Consider the following 24,072-nt stretch of genomic DNA (forward strand, 5'->3'; position numbering starts at 1 on the left):
GCAAATATCTGGAACCTCTGTTAATACCTTATTTGGAAAAAAGTCTTTACAGATAAGTGTTAAAGATCTTGACATGAAGTCATCCCAGATTATGGGATGGATCTGGAATTCAAAGGCTAATGTCCTTGTAAGTGATAGAGAAAAGAAGTCATAGACAGAAGAGGAAAAGGTTAGGTCACTACATAGACACAGATTAGAGTAACAGAATATGACATGGCCAAGCCAAGGAAGGCAAGGAATGCCAACAGCCACGACTAACAGGCAATGGCATGGAGGATTTTCCCTAAAGGTCTCAGAACCAGAAAGCACAGTCTTATTGACACCTTTATTTCAGGACTGGTCTCTAGAACTATGAATTAAGTTTGTGTTGTTTAAGTCACCAAGGTTATGGTAATTTGTAATGGAATCCTAACATAGCTAAAGATGATCAAAGTGATTTGAGGATGATATAAATCATTAAAAGTGACTGGCATAACTGTAAATGGTACAAACCCAAGAGGATATAGTACATGTATAAGAGTATAATATACTTTATATATTTTGTATATTAGAAAAGCACTGTGCTCATTTGATTTCAACTGCTTGCATGTTCTTTCTTTGTTTTGTTGTTGGTTTTGGCTGTATGATTCCAACAAATGATATAGTACACGTATAAGAGTGTAATATTTTATATATTTTATATATTAGAAAAGCACTGTGTTCATTTGATTTCAACTACTTATGTGTTCGTGTTCTTTATTTGTTTGTTTTGTTGTTGGTTTTGGCTGTGTGATTCCAACAAATGATAATATTAATAATAATTATATCTGAATCATGAAACAGGTATTGATTCCTGACTTGGCACTGCTAGGAATGTAAGAGAAAAATAAGTCCCTAGATAAGAATGACTTTCTAGTTCAGATGAAAAAACAATTCCAGTGCACATTCAGTAAGATAATGAAGAAACTTAAATATCTTTAAGAGATAGAAACTGTTGCTCCCAACCTGTATTCTGTTCCTCATTTCATACTCATAGAAAACTAATTTACTAAATTATGAAGTTATTTAAGTGACTAACAAAGAAAAAAAGAAAACCAAATGACTAGTAATAAAAAACCTTTAATTAAAAAATAAAATAATTTATAATTATGGATATATACACAATTAATTATATGTAAAGTTTATCATTATATATAATTCATTTGGCGGCAGCAGTAAAGATTCCATGATATTGTATAGAATAGGCTCTTCCTAATTTTACTAATTTCAGTTACATACAACAGAAAATATTCTAAAAACATACATAAACTGAGATTTTTGAAAATGAAAAGTCAATGTTAATCCTATATGAAATATGATACAGAGAAGAGTGGATAGGTTTTGGAGATATTGAAGGAAAAGGAAGGTATGCTGGAGACAGACAAATACAATCATGCTTTGATGTGAGAATCAGCACAGCACATATCACCTGGAATAGAAGAGGCTCTTTTGCCCACACATGGTACAATGAGTGTCATAAAAACCAGGAGCAGGTTTCATGGAGTAAAATGCTAGTTTTTATTGATCCTCTTCTTAAAGATGCAGAATGCTAAAATGTACCCCCCCACACCAAAAAGGAAAACTATCCCTTCAAATTTTCATCATTTTTATTTTACATAGTCATAGCTAAATAGTTGTACAATTCTTCCCAACACATTTTTAACAGTAAGTTATGGGATGAAATAGTTTCAGAGGGCCTTAGTCAAGCATCATAATGTCTTTCAAAGAACATCTAAAGCTTTAGGATGAACTGGTGGGTGACATGTTTGTGGTTTTTATTCTTTGTTATTTTTGAGAATGTGATTATTCACCTTTTTCAAAAGCCTCTAGTAAACTTTTTAGCCAATCAACAATATAATGTAATATCATATCAGTTAAATTGGATTTTAAAAGTACTGGGTATTTTTCTCCATCAGGTTTGAGAGAAGCAGAATATTAGCTGATGGTTACGAAAGTTATCTTCAAACCTTGCTGAATTCTAGCAGAAGATCTACTTTTGGTGTATATCCCTACACACACACACACACACATGCACACATATATATATTAAATATATATAATATATGCATTTGGTCAAATATATGTGATATATACAGCATATATATCATATATATTTACATATAAAATATATTAAAATTGTTTATCCTAAGTATATTACATTCAACTATACTTTATTTTTAAAATACTTTTAATTACTCAAAATTTAAAAATGTTAATCTATTCAAAATTGAAAAAAAATGATAATCCTTGAGTTTAATAAGCTATGAACTAATTATAATAAAGTAAAAATCAAAATCAACAAGCAACTATAAACCAGAGACACACTATGGGGGCGGGGGAGAAGGGAGTAGGATCAAAACTAGGGGGGTGGGAATTGTATGGGGACTATAACCAAGATGAAAATGCACACATTGTGCAAAAAATGAAAAATGATATAAAATAAATAAAATAAAAAAATAAAGATATGAACTGATAATGCACTAATGAAGAAGTTATTATATATAAAAAAATCACAGGTCATTTCTAACTTTTCTTGGAGCCTAAATTCAGGCTCAGGGCCCAGTACTTTGTGCTTCTTGGCCACCCTACCTCACCCACCCTTATAACCCTACTGGTCATTGTCAGATCTGAAAATTGAAATCACCACTGAGGCTTCTATTCAGTAATTACACTGTTAGGATACAAAAGTGAAAGAAATACTAAGAAAAGCATGTTTTATTCTACCACAACAAAAGCAGAAAGACAAAGATCAATGTAATGATTTAAATAGGGCATTCTCTGCCAAAGGACTTAAGTAATCTTAAAGCATCTTTAGATTTTTATCAAATCATTAGCGCTCTCCTTTTATTTATTTCCTAAATTGGGAAATATAGCTATCATTACCCACAGCTTTATGCATGTTCTTGGATTAACAATGCTTTAAAATTGGTATGGCTTAATTTATTCATTAATTCAACCACCCAACAAATATTTACTAAGCATCTAAAATGTACAACACACTTCTTTTAACAGCTGGAGATTCAGAAGTGCATAAAATAGACCAAAGAAATCCCAGCCCTCGGGGAATTCATATTCAGCTTGAACAGACAATAAAAAAGCTACACAGGAAGAATGTGGTGAGAGGTGTAGATATTTAAAAGTTAAGCAAAGCAGGGACCGTAGAAAGGTGAAGGTGTGATCTTTTTACAGACAAAGCAAGTCTCTTGGACATGGCATCTTTTGGTCAAGACATAAAGTATGTGAAGGAGCAGTCATGCAGATACCTGCAGGGGAAGCCCTCAGACAATGGGGCATGTATTGTGTTTAAAGTAAATTTTAATTAAATACTAGATTGTAATATTAAATAAGCTTCTCATGTACAGCATTCAAATTCAAGATTTGTATACACTATATCACAGCCACCACCAAAGTCTCTGAGTTGTAGTTTTCATATGGTTATGTATTGTTAATAAACATTGAGGAATACGCTTCATTTAATTTTCATTATATAGAATTGTTGAAAATTAAAATGTTTTGGGTTTTTATTATGCTTATTGTCTGTGTTGGTTAAATAGTTAAATATTATGTGTCAACTTAGCTAGGCGATGGTGCCCAATTTCTGGGTCAAGTTCTAATCTAAATGTTGCAGTGATAGTATTTTGTAAATCTGACTAATATCTATAATTACTTGAATTTATACAAATAATGTGGATATGCCTCATTCACTATAGAATATAGTGGGTTTCACCATAGTTCAGTAAAAATTAAGGTCCTACTGTAAAGAAGAAACAGTATCCCAAGACTATAACATAGAAATCCTGCCTGAGTTTACCTCCAAAGTTTGGACTTGTCACCTCCAACAACTGCATGAGCCAATTTCTTAAAAATAAATCTCTTCACTGTATGTATCTTTTGGTTCTGTTTCTCTGGAAAACCCCAGAAATACAGTCTCCTCTTCCACTTACATACATTTCCTGTTTGGGGGCTTTTTTTGGGCACTTAGATTTTTTTTTTCCCAGTCTTAATATTCAATTGGGTTTCATTCTGGTTTTTCTCCCAACATTCTTAAGGCCAACAGTATAAAATCTAGCTAAAATATCAGGGTATTTCTACAAATATCACATCAAAATTTGATTTACACTTTTGGATTACTTTTTCAAAATTATGAAGGAGTTGAGTTTTAAGAAGTTGAATTTTTAATATTGCAGCAACATATTTATAAAGATTTGTCAAAGTTTAAAAATTCTACCTAATCTGAATGGCCATACTCTAATATTTTAAACATAAAATTATTGTGTTTTGGCTAAAGGTTTATGATTTTAAAAATGTTCTAATAAGATAACATCAGCCAAAGCATAATGACATTATATAAAGTTCTTAGGACTTTTCTGGACAATAATGCAATTTGACATGAATCTCATATTTTGAAAAATAAGAAAGGAGGCTTACAATGAGCAGCACCTAAGAAATAGGACTGGGGAAATTTAGTAGTGTCAGTAGAAACAGATCATTGAAACAAAAAAGTAAAGATCAATTCAATACAGATAACAATAAACAGTTTTGGAAAGCCTGAGAAACAAGCTATGCATGTGAGAAAGGAAAGGTTATGATAAGTTGAGGTTTTAAGTTGCAATGCAAAAACTGCAAGTGTGAATACAGACTATAATATTACTGAGATACCTACATTGATTTTATTTCTCCACAATCAGATTCTTGGGCTCTCATAGGACTTTTTTAAATAAAAATGTTTGGAAAACACAGTCAATTGTAGGAAAAAAAGCTAAGAGGAAACCTAAAAGTGACAAAAGGTGTTATAATAGCTACTTCTATTGGTTTGACTGGTCAATGACCTAGTATTTGCTCCTTTTTCTTCCTAGGAGAAATTGATTCTTATCCACATATTTACCCTGTAGCCTCATGAATTCCTGATCATGAGAGAGAGCTATAATCAACCTTATGCTCTAGGGGAGGATCTTGATTGACTGCTCCTATCAGGGGTAGCAGAAGAGACCCACCAAGCCTGTCAAAATAGAGTGGATCCCAGGACTCTTGCCTTGAAGGCAGGGGAACAAATTGTCTTTGTTTATCTTCTTGGGACATTGGCTAAAAATGCATGTGACTACAATAGCTGCTAGCAGAGATGTCACTCTCACAAGGGAAATCAGTTTGCAGATGAAGATAAATTTTACACTACAAAAGACAAAGCAGAAAATATGGGAGGGAGGGGGTATAGACTTTTTGTGATATCACCACGGGATTTCAGTTATTTTACATATTTCTTTAAAATAAGATTGTATTGTTTTTTAACAGTTTAATTCCAATCATAAATGTGTCGGAAAAGATATACTATCCAGGGCCTCCCTGGTGGCACAGCGGGTTGATTGCTGCCTTGTAAAGCTGTCTGCAGCCTCTGCAGCATGGGTTCCATTCCTGGCTGGCGAGGGAGAAACCCACATGGTGTGGCAGACCTCTCCTGCCTTACCCGCTGCTCCCCTCAGTAATATCTTCCATCAGTCTACCTGTTCTGCTCCCCACTCTGTCTCTGGTGAATTCTCTCACCCTCCCATGCCTCTGACCTGTACCCTGGTTCTTGTATAAATTAATAAATCTTAAAAAAAAGGAAAATATATACTATCCAAATTTATAGATATATATGGAAGGATATATTATTTTCCCCTTGTGATAATTCTTAAACGAGTCTCAAAAGAGATAAAATATAAAATATCCCCCCAAATCTTAATTAGTACCACAATCCTGTATTACAGTAAAGTTTATCTTAATAAAATATTTAAAAATACTATTTATATACAATAGTGATTTAAGTAACTATTTTCTTCAGAGTTCAACATCATTACCACATACCTATCACTAAGGTTTGCTTTATAAAAATAACACTAATTGGTCTTTTCACCAATGTCTTTGTAAATTGACCAAAGCTAAGTCTTCAGAAGAAACTATAATTTCTTCCCCATTCCACTGAGAGTCTACTAATAATGACCTTTCTGTTTTTTAGAAATAATGGCAATAGACATTTTGGTTTTTATATATTAGGTTTTAATATTTATGCCTGCTTATCATATGTTTATAAAGAATGTACTTGATAAAGTAATTAGCCAGGTTGCCCCAGGCACTAAAGGGAAAATTATGCATTTCTGTATAAAAAAAGGAGTAAACTCAAAACAAATGTAAGGTGAAACAAAAATGAGAATGTGAAGCTTATTTCAGACCCCAAGGAAATAAAGCACTAAGATGAAAATGCAAAGCAATTATTTTCATTGGAGAATAATATGATATCATTTCTTTTCAAAATTTTGAAATTGCTTGTAGAATAATTGTGCATAGTCGGCAATGTACAAGAAACTGTACAAGAAAACAGGAAAGAGATCTAATAGAAATCTGCAGTATCATTTAAAAAATCACAAAATTCACCATAAACAGAAGTAATGCATTTCTAGTAATAAAAGTGCATATTTCAAAGTTAAGGAAAAATATCTAATCATGCTGTATCATTTCTTTATCTATACAGATATATAACATGCTTGTTTTAAACCACAAATATGTACAAATACACATGTAAACCATATATGGCTTATTTCTAAAACTATGAATATATATTTGTATATATAACTATAATTTATATATATATACACACACACATAACACACCTTCTTCACTATTACTTTTATATCTGTATACATTATTATTGTTCTTAGCTGGACTTTTTCAATGGTCAAAATGATGCCTTAAAATATTAAATATACTAAAGGATTTAGAAGAAACTCATGAAAATACTAAAGCTTTGGTTTATCAATGCACCATTGTCTTCATCTTTAGTAGACATCACTTAGATTATAAAAACTGTGTTATAAACGAGTAAGCACTACCATCACTAACATTTAGTGATGTTAAGAGGTCACAAATATGTATTTACACTGAATTATAACATTTTAACTTTATAATTTTACTAAAGACTGTGACCTTTGTAGTTTGGTGTTTCAATAAAGTTGATACTGGAAAGATTTTACTTTTTACATTTATCTGAAAATTCCAATTTGTTCTAATCATAATTTTTGTTACTAATTAACCTAGTGTTGATAGTGACTTTTATATATACTCGGTCTCTTTCTTTTGATATTAAAAAACATCAAAACAATTAAAAACCTTGCTGTTAGTCAGAGAAGAAAAGAAAATTATTCAAGCTTTGTTTTTGAGGTGCTATGAACTAAAACAGTAAGTTGTGTTTTGTGATTAGCTTAAACCACTGATTTATTGTATAGATCTTCATTGTATCATATTCTGAATAATTTTGGTCTAGCTCAGTAACATTTTCCACTTCTGTCCCTGTTTTAATTCTTATGATTTCATCAATTTGATGAATAATTTGCTATTTTTAGAGAGGTAAATAACAACAGTTAGTAAAACATAAAATTAAGAAGAAGGAGGGAAATTTACATGAGAATAATCCCGATTTAATATAGTTAAAAAATAAATTTTGTATAGATCAGTTCATTTGCATCAGTCTATTTTCTAATGCGATTGATGTAATTTTATAAAGGACATAGACAAAAGTATTTGCATAATCAATTTACGAAGTCTCTTGTCATTATAAAATTTAAATGAAAGATAAAGGAAAATTGGATTTGTGTAACATGGAGGAGCAGCCACTGACTTAACTTTATTAAAGAATGTTATTTTATGAAATTTAACCTTAATATAATGTGATCACCTTTCAAAAGCTATAAATGATTGGTATTTCACACCCAAAGATATGCACACACTTCTCTATTAGTATTTGCATAGCTTTGCTTTGAAAGGTGTATTTATAGACTAAATTTTGATGAATAGAGTAGCATAGTTCGGAGACTATCGGGTAATTGATGTTGCAATCACATAAACAAATTCTGAAGGAAATTTCAGAAGATAGTTTCCAAAAATTATTTGAGCAATAGCAACATAATTGGATTACATATATCATATCTAAAGGTGACTTGTCTGGAGGTACAATATCTGTTCTGGCTGCTTAAAATATATGAATCTCATTAGTTTGTAATTAGATCTTGAAATATAACACAGTTTGAAGGAATCTTGCATAGTTCATGATATATTTTTATACTCAATGAAATTAGATTTTTTAATATCTGAACATAGAATTCAGCTAGAATAAATAAAATAAGCTCTTAGTAGTTACAGAAACAGGTGTTAGGTGAAACTGCCCTAGTAACTCAGATATTACAGAGCATGCTTCTGGATGCTAGTGCCTCCCATAAGAGCATTCAGGGTTGAGAATGATTCAAGAACGGATGCTTCATATTCAATATGGGGATGTATCTCCACAAGAAGAAATGCAGAGGTGACATAGTATACATCCCCTTAGAAATCAACACATACACGAAAGCAATCATTAAGCACTTGAAACTGAGATGTTCAAACAAGAGCAATTAGGTATATTTGGAAAAATAACTAAAAACAGAATGATGTTTAAAAATACGCAAAAAATAAATTAAAAAAAAATCCTATGTAGAGTTACATGAGATAGAATGAAGGGATCACTGATCTGTTTTAATATTAGCAGTCATAATAATTCTAAATATAAGGCAAATCAAATAGGCTCTATTGTAAAGAGAAAATCACGTGATTTTGTAATGTAAGTAAAATGCTAATACTTTGTTAATTTTCTGTTACATTGTCTTTCATATTTTTTCATATTATGTTATTTGAGATAGCTATTATTTTCTTAAAAATAGTTTTGAATAATGGGAATTTGTCATGATTATTGAATTATAATTAATCCAATTCAGTGTAACTGTGTGGTAAAAATCACCAAGACTCATTATATTACATACATACATTGCCCATTTAATAAATAGCATTATTTAGTAGATCCCATTAGAGATGAGCATCTCTATATAAAGCATCTATTTATTTCAATATTGTCATTTTAAATTCATAGTTCAGACATTTACAATTAGTAGCAGGAGTCTGTGCTATTTGCCAGCAAATAACACTCCCCTTTACCTTATTATTTCTTATATTATTGAAATGGGAGTAACAGACCTATTAGAAGAATAAAATTACTTAAAGAAATTAAAACATATTTGAAGAAATTACTGTCTAACAATACTGTGAATTTGATAAAGATATATGGAGACACGTGAAAGTTTAATTCAAGTACAAATTTGTGGCAAACAAAAGATTATATTTCATTCATAATTTAAACAGATGGAGAAAAAATTGGAAAGATTAATGGCAGACCACAAAATGAATCTGGACTTGGAAGAGATCATTTTGCATAAATCCCATTGATGGAAGGAAATGAGAATAAAAGTAGAAAATATTAATCATATTTTAAATAAATATATCATATATAACAATATTAAATAAGACATATTTAAGAAATATCACTGAAAAAGACATACAGACCAATACATATTTAATTAAAACAAGTTACCAAGAGGTAAAAAAAAATCACTATTCTTTTCCCACAAATATTCATATTCTTTATGAAAACAATTCTTTACAAATCTCACAATTCTTTGTCAAATACTTTATTATAACACTACTACAATACATTTTGTTATATACTTTGATAATTAAAAATTAAAACTGTGGTAGTTTTTACACAAAAGGAATATGTTTTACTAAGTGACAGACTTTCTCTGCTGACATAGTCAGTATGTGAAATTATTTAGTAATATATTATTAAATTGTGTACTGGTTCAATTCTAAAAGTCTGAGCTAAAATCACAATAAAAACATCTGGCCATATCTGAAAATTAAAATATTTTTAAAGCATAATTTAACTTCATTAGTGTTTAGATTCACTCTAGAATACAGTATTTATTTGGAGAATAAATATTTGCTTGCATTTCCAAATGACATTCTTAGTAAGCAGAGAAATATGTAAAATAACTTTAGAATAAGAAATAAATACTAGATTTGCAGATTAGATAAGCAATGTAGAATTTGCTTTGAAATAATGTAATGGATGGGGGTATGAATGAAACAAGACTGTACTGACAATATTGAAACTGGGTATGGATATGGGAGATTTGTTACATTAGTCACTCCACTTGTATATGTGTTTGACATTTTTCAAAGAAATAAAGGAACAAAGAAAAAAAAGAAAATCACACCAAGAAATAGCTGCATTGCACATAAATTTAATTTATAATAGGTTAAAATTAATATTCATTGTGCAAAACTAATATCTTTTGCAATGGCACCAAATTTCTTGGCAGACAACAAAGCAAGGTGTGGAAGTGTAAGAGTCGAGTCAACTAGAAAAGCAAAGCCTGGTGCCGAGAAGGATTGATAATCACACAAAGAGAAAATTCAGTCACAGTTCAGAAATACAGACCGACTCACTAGGCAACCCTATAAACACTAATGTCCATGTCAGGCAAAAAAAAAAAAAAAAAGTAAAAAATTAGGCAGAGAAGACGCCTAACAACAGATGAGTTTGGTATTAAGTCGTATGATTAGGATGCTCTGAAGAGTAGACTAAATGATACTGACTAAGGTAGGAAAAAAATTAGAGTGAGTTCTTAGCATCAAAGTTGGGCTGTAACTATGTAATGATATTATGAAAATAAAACTTGGAAAGTTTATCTACCTTTGTTTCCATTACCAAGGCTGTATTGTGAGTTTCAGACAATATGGTATCCTTGGAGCTTAACGAAGATATTTGTAAGATATCTATTTTTGTTTGTTGCATTGAATTTTTGATCCTTTGAAATCACTCTTTTTATTTTTTTTTATTTATTTATGCATACAAGACCTGGGGTATAGGCCAGAGGTGGGTGGGGATGAGAGGATTCATCAGAGACAGAGTGGGGAACAGAACAGGCAGACTGACTGAAATACAATGCTGAGGGGAGCAGTGGGCAAGGGAAGAGAGGTCTGCTGCGCCATGTGGGTAGCTCCCTGGCTAGGGTCAAACGCGTGCTGCAGTGACTGCAGATAGCTTCATAGTGCTAAGACTTAGTCCCTTGCTCTACCAGGAAGCCCTTGATATTACTCTCTCAAGGAAAAATTCTAAATCAGTTTTGGAGAGAGGCAGAAATCAACTAAGTCTTGAGCCAGTTGAAATAAATTAGGTCTACAAACGCGAGTTCCAATAACAGAGCTAGGTTTCTCCCTTCCTCTCACACTGAGCCCCAATCTATACATTAGTGTCACTTCTCATTTACTGTTCTTGTCTCAGGCCCAAATCCTTTCCCCATCTACTTACCTAAAATGTATAGAGTGCTGAGGTCTAGCCATTTTTCCTGAGTTCAGTCTCTAACGCCTCCATTTTAGGGAATTACCCTATTTGACCCAGACTGATTTACCCCATAAGTGTGCTTGACCTCTAGGCTCTTACTTTCTCTCTACCTAGTGGAGTGCCCTACAACCAGGCAGAAAATACCACACCTTCCCTACCATTCACATTCTTCATAGTACTTGAGTTCCTAAATCTGTGCTTGGTGAATGCTGATTAGCTGGGTGAGGAACAGAGTAATCAACATAACTTTTATAGCTAATTTTAATTAAGAAAATCATGTTCAATGTGAATTACATGTTTTATAATACAGTTTCCTATCATGGAAGGTCCTATTTCTGAAAGTATCATTTTCCTTGCTATTCATTCTTTTTACTTTATTATTTTGTGTTTTTCTCCTCACTTTCTTATTTTGTGGCATTCTTTCTTAATGCTTTGTCTTGCTTATTAAATGTTGCTGTGATATTTTGTGTTACTGGTTTCCACTATGAGAGTTCAATTCTTTTCTCTTTATATTTAAAACTCTTAACAACATCTTAATAAACATCCAATAGTCTAGAATAGCATAATGGGGACCAAGACATAAAAAACTAAACAAAACTGTACCAGTTTTCTGATTGAAATCTGAAAAAAAAAAAATAGACTTCAAAACAATTGAGTCTTCATAATTAGGAACACTGAATTTAATAGAAATAATCTTTACCTGCTGAAGTTGGCTCTTCTTCATCTGATGCTGTGATAAGAAGAAAAGAGATAAGGGGGGCAGAAAGAGGGAGGGAATAAGAGGAGAGGGAGAGATACAGATGGGGGGAATGGGGGGAGGAGAAAGGGGGAGAGAGAGAGAGAGGTTTAGATTGAAATTGAACATAAATATATTTCACATTTCCAAACAATGAAAACAAGCTTCTGATCTACAGTTTTGTTTATACCTTAGAAACCCGCCATTAGGAAATTATATCTAGACTGATTAATGTGTATTTACATTAAATTAAGATGTATAGTCTCTTAAACTTTCAAAGTATAGAAAAGAATATTCAGCTGTCTAAATTTGATTTTCTTTTCCTTTTACAAACAAGATTGACCTTATTTAGTTTAAGTGTAAATTACTGCAAATAACATCAATTGATACATAAATTATATATAAAATATGAATACCTTACCATCACAACTTTGTGGGTATTTTCTACTAGCAAAGTGAATTAAAAGACATTATTGATGGTCATAATTTTTATTCAATAAGATAGAAGTTATTTATATGATAGGGGTTATTAAATCTTAGAGTGATTCAGAATCACTCTGAATGCTGTTTAAACAGGAGATTCTAGTACTCTCTCTCCCCACCACACACATACACACAACTCAAGCCTCAGTGGTGGTGACTATGGAGTGAGGCCATAAAAACCTTCATTTTAAAGGCTCACCCCAAATGGATTTGACACATGTGTTCTGAAGCCCACACATGAATAAGCACAGATAGTCTAAAAAAAGAAAGCATAATATGAAAGCATATTCAACTCAAGCAGTGGTTCCTAATCCCAAATCTATATTAGAATGTCAACCACTCAGTCCCACCTCAAACCAATTAAGTCAGAATCTTTCAATGGCAACAACTTGTTGCCAGTATTGAGGCATTACTAGGTAATATCAATATATAACATAAAGTATAACGCAGTAAGTATGGATCATTTTGATTCCTACTTTACAAAGCAGGAATTTTGAGATTCTGAAGATAATAAACAACTACTGTGTGTGTATTTGGGGGAAGGAGCTTGGTGGTTCCAAGAGAAAATGGAGGAGTTTATCTAAAGTAGCTTCACAAGTGTGCCTTGAATCTATCTCTTCCCCTTAATATTAACAGATACCCTCTGTGAGGAGGTATTTCAGGCCTGTGCTCAAGTGCAGCTTGAATTATCCAGAGTATCATTCTTGAATTATATGTCACAAGCCAGTACTATTTTACTTGATTCCATGAAGTTCTAAAATAAAAATTTACTCAGCTGAATTGCTTATAAAGGAGCTTTGTTCCCAGGTGATTTGTTAATCAAGGTATCACTGTGTAACCAGGGAGCGGTTTCCACTCTTTTCCGTTAAGGTTACATCTGCACAGAGTACACATTAGACAAGCTTACTTTGTGTCCTGACAGTATTTTCCTCTCACACTGTTTGGCTTGTCTCCTTGGCACATAAAGAAATGGAGAGAGCAAACACAGTTGGCTTGCATGGAGTAGAGAACATAAATATTTAAAAAGCTGTTTGCTGCTTTATTATGTCCAAAATATATCATAACATGTTTAAAAGGAAAACTGTCAGCAGCTTCCAGGAATTCCCTTTTAGGAAAATACCATAGGGGCTTGTGAAGTGCTGATTTAGATGAATCATTGTTAATAAAAGTTGCAAATTCAAAATGTGAAAAAATAAAGCAAGCACTTACTGCTGATCTCTTTAATGTGTGTGAGCTCAATTTATTAAAAAAAAAAACAAACAAACAAGCAAACAAGAGATGAATGACTTATTTTATAGATGAACAATTTGTCTAAGGTCAATTTTAATTTGAACTCAGGTCAGTGTCTTTTAAACCCAATTCTTTCACCTACACCTTACTGTCTTACCAATTACTAATTCAGTATTCACTGTAAGAAAGGACAACCCTAGCCAGTCTGCTATTCCCATTTAATATATATTAGAATACAAAAGGAATTCAAAACTCTTTGATGCAACTCAGACCCTAAGTACATGCAGCCTTCTGCTGTCCCTTCACAAAGTAGCTGGGCTTTCAGATACAATAAACACTGGTCACTATTTTTCTGGATAGCCTGTCAGTGTACATGTTCATGAACTGGGCTGGGAGAAGGAGCAGGCATCCTGCACACTTTCCTTTTTCTTTTGCTCCCTTCCTTTCTCCATTGTTTCACAGGATCAGCTGTCAAGTATTATAACTGGAAACATATAATATTAAAACTCAGTGCTCCATTGATCAGACGCTAATCTCTTTGTGGTCTCAACAATTCTGCTGTCTCATGTTCTTGTCTTATGCTCAGGTGTCTTCAGTAATCTTCTGTAACTAGAATTTCATCTATTCCATAACAGTTCTATACCCAGTGTGTTGCAATATCTAGTAGGAAAACCTCTTTATGAAATGTGTACAATTTCTTAGCATGTTATCTATTTTATATCCAGATGCTACTAATTTCAAGTTGATTTATGGATCATTTTGTTTGCTATACTATAAATCTAATAAATTATGTATCAAACATGGTTCTCAAGTGTACAGTTAGCTATGCAATTCATTATTTTCATAAGTAAAGCAATAGGAAATATACACCCTTGTGTTCTGACAATATTTTAGAATGTTTTTATTCAACTTCAGTGAGGCAAAAATAACAATGATAATACTTACACATCATTATTCATACCTGCCTAGATGTTAAATACTGTAAGTGTGTGTGTGTGTATGTGTGTGTGATTACCAAGGCAAAGCCTTGGTATAAATTATCATTTCAAATTTGTAAACCCAGTCATTTAAGTAGAGTTGCCTTTGGAAGTATTCATAGAAATATTTAGAGATTTGGGTTCACATGATCTTCTTAATTTCTTTTTTTTTTTACTTATTTTTTGTTCTTGGCCAATAATCCAACCAGGACACGCCTCAGTACTCAAAAGTTTCCATTATGAACTTTTCCTTATAAAAGCATGAAGAGAAGTAATTGTCTTTTCTGGCCAAAGACTTCAGATAACGCGCCTGATGTGGTCAATTCTATATTCTCAGAATTCGAAAGTATTTGTATCACAAATAGGAGCAGCAGATACTGTATTTACATGGAAAATGTTCAGAGCATTACAGTCTTGGAGTACCATATGCATTTAAGTACAATTAAAATATGTAATATATAAAATATAATGATGCATACATGTAGTTAGAATGCAGCTACATATTTATTTGTATGTTATTAGACTCTCTTATTAGACCAGGAATTTCATAAGTTCAGGACTGTGTTTTTTGTTCACCATCATAGCTATAGTTTTGAGAATAGTGCCTACAACACTGTAGGACTCAATATTTGTCAAATAAAGAAATATGGATAGATCTTTAATACAACACTGTGCTACTCAATAAAATTCAGCTGCTTCATTATTCTATATTACTAGACTTGCCAAAGAATAAATCTTCATTTATGTTTTGATTATATAACTCTAACTATAATCATATGTAATGACTTATATCATCATATAAATCAGGCTTTCTTTTTTTACAACAGAAGGGAAAATTAATATTAGTTGATAAGATAATAGTTTTGATGACTAATTGATCATCTCTTGAAAGTATTAATCTGTAACATTTAACTCAAAAAGCATCCAACTATATAGTTTATTAATGAACAGATTCAGTAACATAGTACACAAAATACATTTTCTATGCTTAGTAGTGATGTAGCTCAAATGAGTTTTATTAGCACTTAAAAAAATGGATCACATTAACATCAATAAGCCATGCATTTGTGAGTTTCTCATTTTAGAAAGAGGTACAAGTAGTGAAAATAAAAAGGAATGAATGAATGGACACTTTGGTTTCATTTTTTTTTCTGAATAAAAAATACAGAAAATTCATAATTTATAAAACTATACCAGAGTATGGGAAAACCAAAAAGTAATATTATTCAAGTAGCCTACATTTATATCCCAGTTAGTACTGAAAACTTTGGAAATATTATTTGGACACATTTCCTCCCCTCTAAAGAGAGCACTAAAGTTCTTTAAGCTGGGTGATTCAACATTACAGAGGATTTATATTTCAATATTTTATAGACCTCCTCAATGGCTCTCAAATTTCCTTAGTTTATTGAATGTGTCCTCCTTCTTTACCCTCCAGTCTTACCCACCCTCAATTCTTCAGTATTTATTTACTGAATTATTTATTTATTATTTATTTATTACTAATTCTCACCACCCTCAATTCTTCAGTATTTATTTCAGTCTCCACACTTATATATTGTCTTCTTTTGTCTCCCCACTGGCTTTTAAACCTAAAGTCGTTTTAAACAAAATGCTAATAATATTTCCAATATTGTTCCCAATTTGGACATTATCCATTATCCTTCTTTTGAGGGCGGTGATGATGCTTTAATTTTGGATAGTTGCAAAATTGATACTGAGAAAATACTTTTGGGAAGCTATCCAATTTTAGAAATGAGAAAATTAAGTTCAGTAAGTGAATTTAATGGCTGCTTTTATATTATTAACCATGTAAAATGAGTAATTTATAACTTAGATTTTTTTTTAAAAGATTTATTTATTTATACAAGAACCAGGGTACAGGCCAGATGTGCGGGAGGGTGAGAGAATTCAACAGAGACAGAGTGGGGAACAGAACAGGCAGACTGACTGAAACACACTTCTGAGGGGAGCAGCGGGTGAGACAAGAGAGGTCTTCCCTGACATATAGGTTGCTCTGCAGCCGACGGAGACCGAACCGGCACTGCAGAGGCTGCAGACAGCTTCACAGCGCTGCGCTCAACTGCCTGCACCACCAAGGAGGCCCTAAAACTTTGATATCTTAAGAAAACTCATGGACAAGTAGAAAGAAGAAACTTCTAAGTGATAAGGCAGATCAGAATTAATATAAATGATTGCTCAGATTTATCAATTTTTCAATAAAATTAATTCATAATCTTTAAAAAAAAAATAGGAGGGGAAACATTCCCACTGAGACACTGTTTTAAAATGACAAGAGAAGTTACGAAGCTCAGGTTACCGGCTCACCTTATGGGGGCCTCAAATTATAATAATAGCCATTTTATTCTATTTCACAGAACCTGACAGAAGGAGGCTAATAAAACAGGCTGATATTTCATGGCTTCCTGTTTCATTTATATGTGACAGACAGCTTACTTCAACCTCAATTCATTTCCATAAGTATGGACAAATGAGCTAATATAAAAAGGAAATCTGTTAAAACCAAAAGAACAAAAAGCTAAATAGTAATGGATGTATCAGCAATATTGGCACAAATCTCAATGACAACATCCACTTAAAGAAACCACAAAATCATTGCACATAAAATGTGCAATCAAGAAAAGATTTTGTGATCAAGGGACTGGCAACAAAACCATTGTTATAATGGGTTAAATTTTGCATTAGGAAGAAGTATGTTTATTAAATCATTTAAATAATCAACCTAATATTCAACACAATCTGAATTTTGAAGAATTTCTTACACATCAGAATGCATACACACATAAATGAAGTAAACGATGATAAAAATGATAAAAATATTTCTAATAGACGATAATACAACACATGCTGTTCTAAAACTTGCTCCTTTTATTAAAACATCACATATTGTAATATTACCTCAATTAAATAAATAAAATTAAATTTAAATGTGTGTTGCACATGTTTTCCATGACAATATAATCAGAGAACATAATTAGAGAGCATTAGAGAATGTATTTTATAAATATATCCAAATTTACTTAGCTATCAAATGATACTTACATAGATTCAAGGATTTCTCTCTTACAAATTATTTTTCAATAAATAATCAGATTCCATTTTGTCAGCCCGTCCCGCAGGCCGACGTGGTTCAGGAACACGGCGGAGGGGCTGGGGATGAAAAACACTTCTACTCACATGGATGGCTGCAGGAACTCTCTTTATTACCGAGGGGGCAGGGATATATATATATATATATATATATATATATATATGAAAGCCTGCACATGCGCTTTACGTGGCTTGCGCATGTGCTTCGGTCTGCGCATGCGCTTTGGTTATTGACAGCTCCCCGTTTTTACTTTAAGGTGGAGGGAGGGACACGAGTACGAGGGATCCTCTGAGGGACCGATCAATCAGTAAGGTAAGGATTAGGTAAGTGATCGGCATCATGGGCAATACCATGTCCAAGGGCCAACTTGTTAGAGCCCTACAACTTCTGCTTAAACATTATGCTTAAACATTAAAACGTTGATTACACATTACAGGATTAGAGTGACTAGTAATCAGTACTATGTGAACATGGTGGTTAATACAGAAGTTCTCTGGAATAGCATTTTTTAAGTTGTAAGGTTTGGTTGAATTTTACTTAAAGTATCATTGGGGACTATCACCCTCTAAATATTTTCTTATTAAGATTTTGGCTCTGCTACTTAACAGTGGTGTTTTTGTGTAGCTTATCTCAGTCTGACTCCTACATAAAATGGGATTATTACCTACCTCATGGGTTGTTGGGAGGGTTCAAACTAAATAAATGCATGGAACACATTAAAACGTTGATTATACACTACAGGATTAGAGTGACTAGTAATCAGTACTATGTGAACATGGTGGTTAATACGGAAGTTCTCTGGAATAGCATTTTTTAAGGTGTAAGGTTTGGTTGAATTTTACTTAAAGAATCACTGGGGACTATCATCCTTTAAATATTTTCTTATCATGTTGAAATTTTGTGGCTCTGCTAGTTTATTTTTTAACTTACATTTAGAAAAAAAAAATGAGCACACTGGGATGAAATAAGTAGCAGAGGTATGCAGAGAACTAATCTATATGACGGCTAGGTGAAAACACCTTTTGCCTATTTTTTAAGATACTTTATCAAATACAAGTGAACGGACTTTTTTAGATTATGGTGAAACTTATTATACTAATTTAAGTATGTAGATAGCCTTTTACATCTATGATAATATAGATAGAGGGATATTAACTACAGAAATAATATGTAAAAAGAAACTCCTAGGTGTTTTCCTCGCGAGATGTTTGAAAAAGGCTCGAGGAGGTGAATTTTGAAAGAGCAGAAGTGAGGGACTGCACAAGCCCCCAGAAGTAGAGTGGGAAGGGAGGGATACCGCTGATTTTTGGTTGATGGGGGTGGTCTATCATAGGGAGGTGGATAGTCTGTATTGTCCTCCACATCCCCCTAGTCTGAAGAGGAATTTCCCCCGGAATTTGAGGATTGAGAAGGGGGGGTTTCGTGGCTGAACTTGCCGAGGCCGAGCACGTGGCGGGTGTAGTTTCGCTTTCAGATTGAGCCGCAGAGCGCAATGCCTCAGCCACTAGTTCACAAGCAGCTGCTCCCCCATCACTAAGGGCATCATAGACTAGTTGCCACACAGAACGAATATGGGGGGGGGAACAGTTTGGGGTCCATAAAGGTCCCTGTGAAGAAGGAAGTCTGCTTTGACCTTTTCCCAGTTTCATACTGAGACGGTGTCCTGCTGAAAGAACCATTTGCTGGTATTTGCGAGGACTGAGACTAGATTATGAAGGGTCTGAACCTTAATGGGAGTTCCATAATGTTTAAGCAGAAGTTGTAGGGCTCTAACAAGTTGGCCCTTGGACATGGTATTGCCCATGATGCCGATCACTTACCTAATCCTTACCTTACTGATTGATCGGTCCCTCAGAGGATCCCTTGTACTCGTGTCCCGACGTTGGGCGCCACTTGTCGGCCCGTCCCGCAGGCTCATCTTTTTTTGCTTTTCTAAATGTAAGTTAAAAAATAAACTAGCAGAGCCCGTCCCACAGGCTGACGGGGTTCAGGAACACGGCGGAGGGGCTGGGGATGAAAAACGCTTCTACTCACATGGATGGCTGCAGGAACTCACTCTTTATTACCGAGGGGGCAGGGATATATATATATATATATATATATATATATATATATATATATATGAAAGTCTGCGCATGCGCTTTGGTCTGCGCATGAGCTTTATATGGCTTGCGCATGTGCTTCGGTCTGCGCATGCGCTTTGGTTATTGACACCATTTGAATAATGGTGGACACATAAGGCAAACATAAATGGCCAAATGATCCTCTTTTCTATACCAACAGCCTACCTTTAAACTTTATGCTTCTTAAATGTATTGGGCACTATTATTTTTGTGCCTTCTTCCTGTGGAAGTTACTCTTTTGTAATATAATTTCCATTGATGTAGATCAGCAAAATGTTCACTGTCTCATAACCAATTAACACAAGATGCAGAGATAAAGAGAGGGCTGAGCTCTGTGCCTGGGCAGTTGTAGCCTTAGACTGACAGCAGGTCTCCCAGTACCTCTATCCCAGAGATGTTTGGGATACAAATCATATAAGAACTAAATGTGTTTTTTTTTTTTTTAATATATGGTGACTAGTTAAAGACAAAAAGTTTTTATTACAAAATCTTGGCATAAGGGTGTGTGTATCCGAACAAATATTTAAAATGGTTATAGTCATTTTCAAACATGACATTTTTACCATTTAAATTTTGTAATAACTATTAGTTAAATATCATTTCTTTATCACTGCTAATATCCCAAAGAGAAATTCAGAAATTTGATGATGGCTCTGAACTAATAGGTTCCCAAAATATAGATGCTCACATTTGGCTTAATTAAAATACCTGTTGAAACTCAAAGCATGATGGGGGGAAAATGCAGTGGGCAGGTCTAACTTGAAGAGAGCTGAGATATCTCTGGTGGTTCTGTTTCATTTTGGTAAAGGGGACTTTTTACATGTTTTTTGAACTTATCCCAAGGACACTAACTCTAAGAGATAAAACACAGTTTCTGTTCTCTTGTCTAGAACTCAACTACTCTAATGTGTCACTGACTTATTTAGTGGTGAGTTAATGACTACTGTGGAGGATTTTTCCCCGACTATTAAAATAGAAGCTAAAATTAAATGTCTTTCTTTTCAGAATCATTAGGATCTGCTTTAAAAGAAAATGGTCAGTGTGTCCACATTCACCTATTAATCAAATGACATTGACAATGCAATTCCCTAACCACAAAACTTGTCTCCCTAGGTTAAATTTTTCCTTAATTAGAATTTCTTTAAAGAAATCAACTGATAAAAAGTGGGCAGGTCTAATTTTAAGACAATGAGATTGAAAAAAGGCCATATTCCAAGAGTATCCACGTCCCATTCTTCCTGTCTTTGAGGTTATTTTCAAACTGTGAATATACACTATTAACTTCAGCTATTCCAAACCCTCACGAAACAACCTGTTCAGAAAACAGAATGTATGCAACTTTAAAAAAGAAAATTTTAAATACAAATGGAATGAAAGATCACTTAGCCCAATCTTGTCAACCAAGAAATCTAAATATGGCTTCAAACTTTCTAGTGGCAGGAATACCAGAATCTTACAAAGGTATATATGCTTGCATTTCTCTCCCATAGTTAGCCTTTGGAAAATAATAGAATAATGTGACTTTGTCGGGACAGTCATCCAAATACTTGAAGACAGCTTTCATAATACCCACAATTCTCTTATTAACTGAGATAAATATCACCACTTAATTTCACATATCATTGCACACATCCTGGTCATCATTTTTGTTAACCTTCTTAGGATATATTCAAATTGGTTAAGGTCTTCTAAAATAGAACTAAGAATGAGATCTTAAAGCAGTACTAATGAGATTTTCAGATGAGATTTAACTAACACAAAATGCAATGCCTTTATTATGTGCCTTCTTTAGACTCCTATGTTATTGCTAACCATAAAACACTGTATTAGCTACTAGAAATAGTGAAGAATTAATGTCTTTATTCTTCCTCCAAACTCACTTCTGGACCACTTCCTAGAGTCATCTGGGACTACTAATCTTATCGTCTTCCTTTCTGAGGGCAAGACTGGGCAGGAAAATGGTGTGTAATTGGAGATGTGAAATGAGAACATAAAGCTTGATGTGGGATTGAGAGAAATAGTTAAAAGAAAAACAAGCAATGGAAAACATTTCAATATTGTGAAACCAAGCACTGCTTTAAAGGTATTCATCCTTTCACCTTTTCTGTAGCAAAGAAAATAGTTTGCATGTATTTCACACATAGTTGATTAAAATCCACATACAAGAAAACTAAACATTTATCTTCATTGAAACAGTGTCCATCTAGGTTGATATGAGTACTTTGTGGCCTCTCATGGAATTTTCCACTTGTCAATTGACATTCTAGTTATAGAAAGGTCTCCAAGAAACTATCTTAGAGCCTTCACAGTTGCTTCTTTTGACAATTAATTTCTGATTAGAAATTCTACATTAGAAATTAGTACTAATTTCAGTCAATAACCCACACTCAGTCTTTTCCAAATCAACTACCTACTAGACCAATTATTATTGAAAATTATCAAAACAATTACTGAATTGAAAAACAGATTTATTTTGAAGCAGGAAAAAAATCTTATAAACAGTACAATTTAATCCTCAAATTAAAAGTCTGAGATAATATTTAAAAACAAGCTCAAGTATTATTCATTTAATTGTCCAGAGTTGTTTTGTTTTTATACTTGCATATTTTAATAGTGTATTAACAAGAGAGGTTTTATAAAGCCATGTTGTTGGGATAATTTTAGTAATCACACTCAAAGTTATGGAGTAGGGACAGTTCAAGAAGATATCTAGAATGTCTTTAAAATATAGGTGGAAAACTCCTCCCTGGTCTGATTCCTATTCTTATAAACACCAATAATCTGGGCAACCACTAAAGCTAATTCTCCCAGAAGGTTCCCAAGTTTCCTTTTGCTTTTTATCATCTTATATTTTGCTTATTGTTACCTAATAACTCTACTGGCTAACTACTCTTTATTTCAGTTCATCTCAAAAACCAACCTAGTCATCAAATTTGATCCCTGGTACTGAAGGTGACCTTTCTCCTCATGACACTTATAGCACTTTGTTCTCCTCTCATGATGATTAATCTCTGGATTGTGTAATGATTATTGATAAGTATGTTTTATAATCCTTTCTCAAATTTAAGTAATCCCAAGGACAGGCCTTTTATTGTGGGGTCATAGTAAAAATGGTATTCCCTGGGGTTCAAGAATAATTTTCCAGAGACAGTAATATTTGTTAAATGAAAAATTCTACTGTTGTTTTCTACTGTGTGCTTCTATCTTTATACAAAACCATGAAAAGCTCATTGTTGATCTGTCATATCTAAAAACCTAATATAAATTCCAACTTGGTATTTCTTATGCCTTTACAGGATTCCCATTTTGCAATCTTATAAAGAAAAATCAAATTCAGAAGTCATTTGTTGTAAGCATAAGGAAAACTATATTCCTAAAAGGCTGATTTCTAATTATGCAAGCATTACTTACATTACTCATAATTTTCAAATAATAAAACATAGGGTTCTCTTTTTCCCATACCAAGTAAGATGATTTGTCAAATTATATGTTGAAGGAAAGAGTTTTGAAAAATTAAAAGCTGACAGCTAAATTGCCCCCAGTTTGCATATTCAAGCACAAGCAGAAAAATCCTGACATAAAAATAATAGGTCAGGATTTATTGGACATTTCAATAATGTTATTAATGATGGAAATGATGGAAGAATATTCATGGACCTAGAAACTTGATTTTTGTATGTAGTTTTTGAATTTTCTATTAAGTTTAGCTTTTTATACTTATTTAATAACATGTATTATCAGTCAGGCACATATGTAGCAAAGAAAGAGCCTTACATATGTTAATTCTTTGAATGTGCAGAAAACCCTTTGAAGTTGGCCTTATTATTAGTTGCTCTAGCAGATGAACTGTAAGGCATAGAGAGGCGGGTCTCCCTGATGGCGCAAGGGGTTAAGCAACGCACTGTGAGGTAATCCGCAGCCTCTGCAGCATGAGTTAGATCCGAGGCCGGCCGAAAGCAACCCACATGGCACTGCAGACCTCTCCTGACTCGCCCGCTGCTTCCCTCAGTAGTATATTTCAGTCTGTCTGCCTGTTCTGTTTCCCACTCTGTCTCTGGTAAATCCTCTTACCTCCCGCTTCTCTGGCCTGTACCCCAGCTCTTGTATGCATAGATAAATAAATCTTTAAAAAAAAAAAAAAGGCATAGAGA

At 33.3% G+C, this 24,072-nt stretch overlaps 1 protein-coding gene across 2 annotated transcripts in view; it reads right to left on the reverse strand.

Moving 5' to 3' along the window:
• EDIL3 (EGF like repeats and discoidin domains 3) overlaps positions 1-24,072 on the reverse strand; it is a 382,865-nt gene that overhangs the window by 229,917 nt on the left and 128,876 nt on the right. The window contains exon 3 of one of the 2 annotated variants that reach the window (XM_054688092.1): positions 11,961-11,990. The exons of the other annotated variant lie outside the window; for it this stretch is intronic. Coding sequence (XP_054544067.1) covers positions 11,961-11,990 — 30 coding nt within the window. The remainder of the gene's footprint in view (positions 1-11,960; positions 11,991-24,072) is intronic. 2 annotated transcript variants of the gene reach the window in all.

This window comes from Talpa occidentalis, unplaced genomic scaffold (assembly GCF_014898055.3).
Source record: "Talpa occidentalis isolate TD23 unplaced genomic scaffold, MPIMG_talOcc4v2.1 talOcc4.6, whole genome shotgun sequence".
NCBI classification, from domain to species: domain Eukaryota; kingdom Metazoa; phylum Chordata; class Mammalia; order Eulipotyphla; family Talpidae; genus Talpa; species Talpa occidentalis.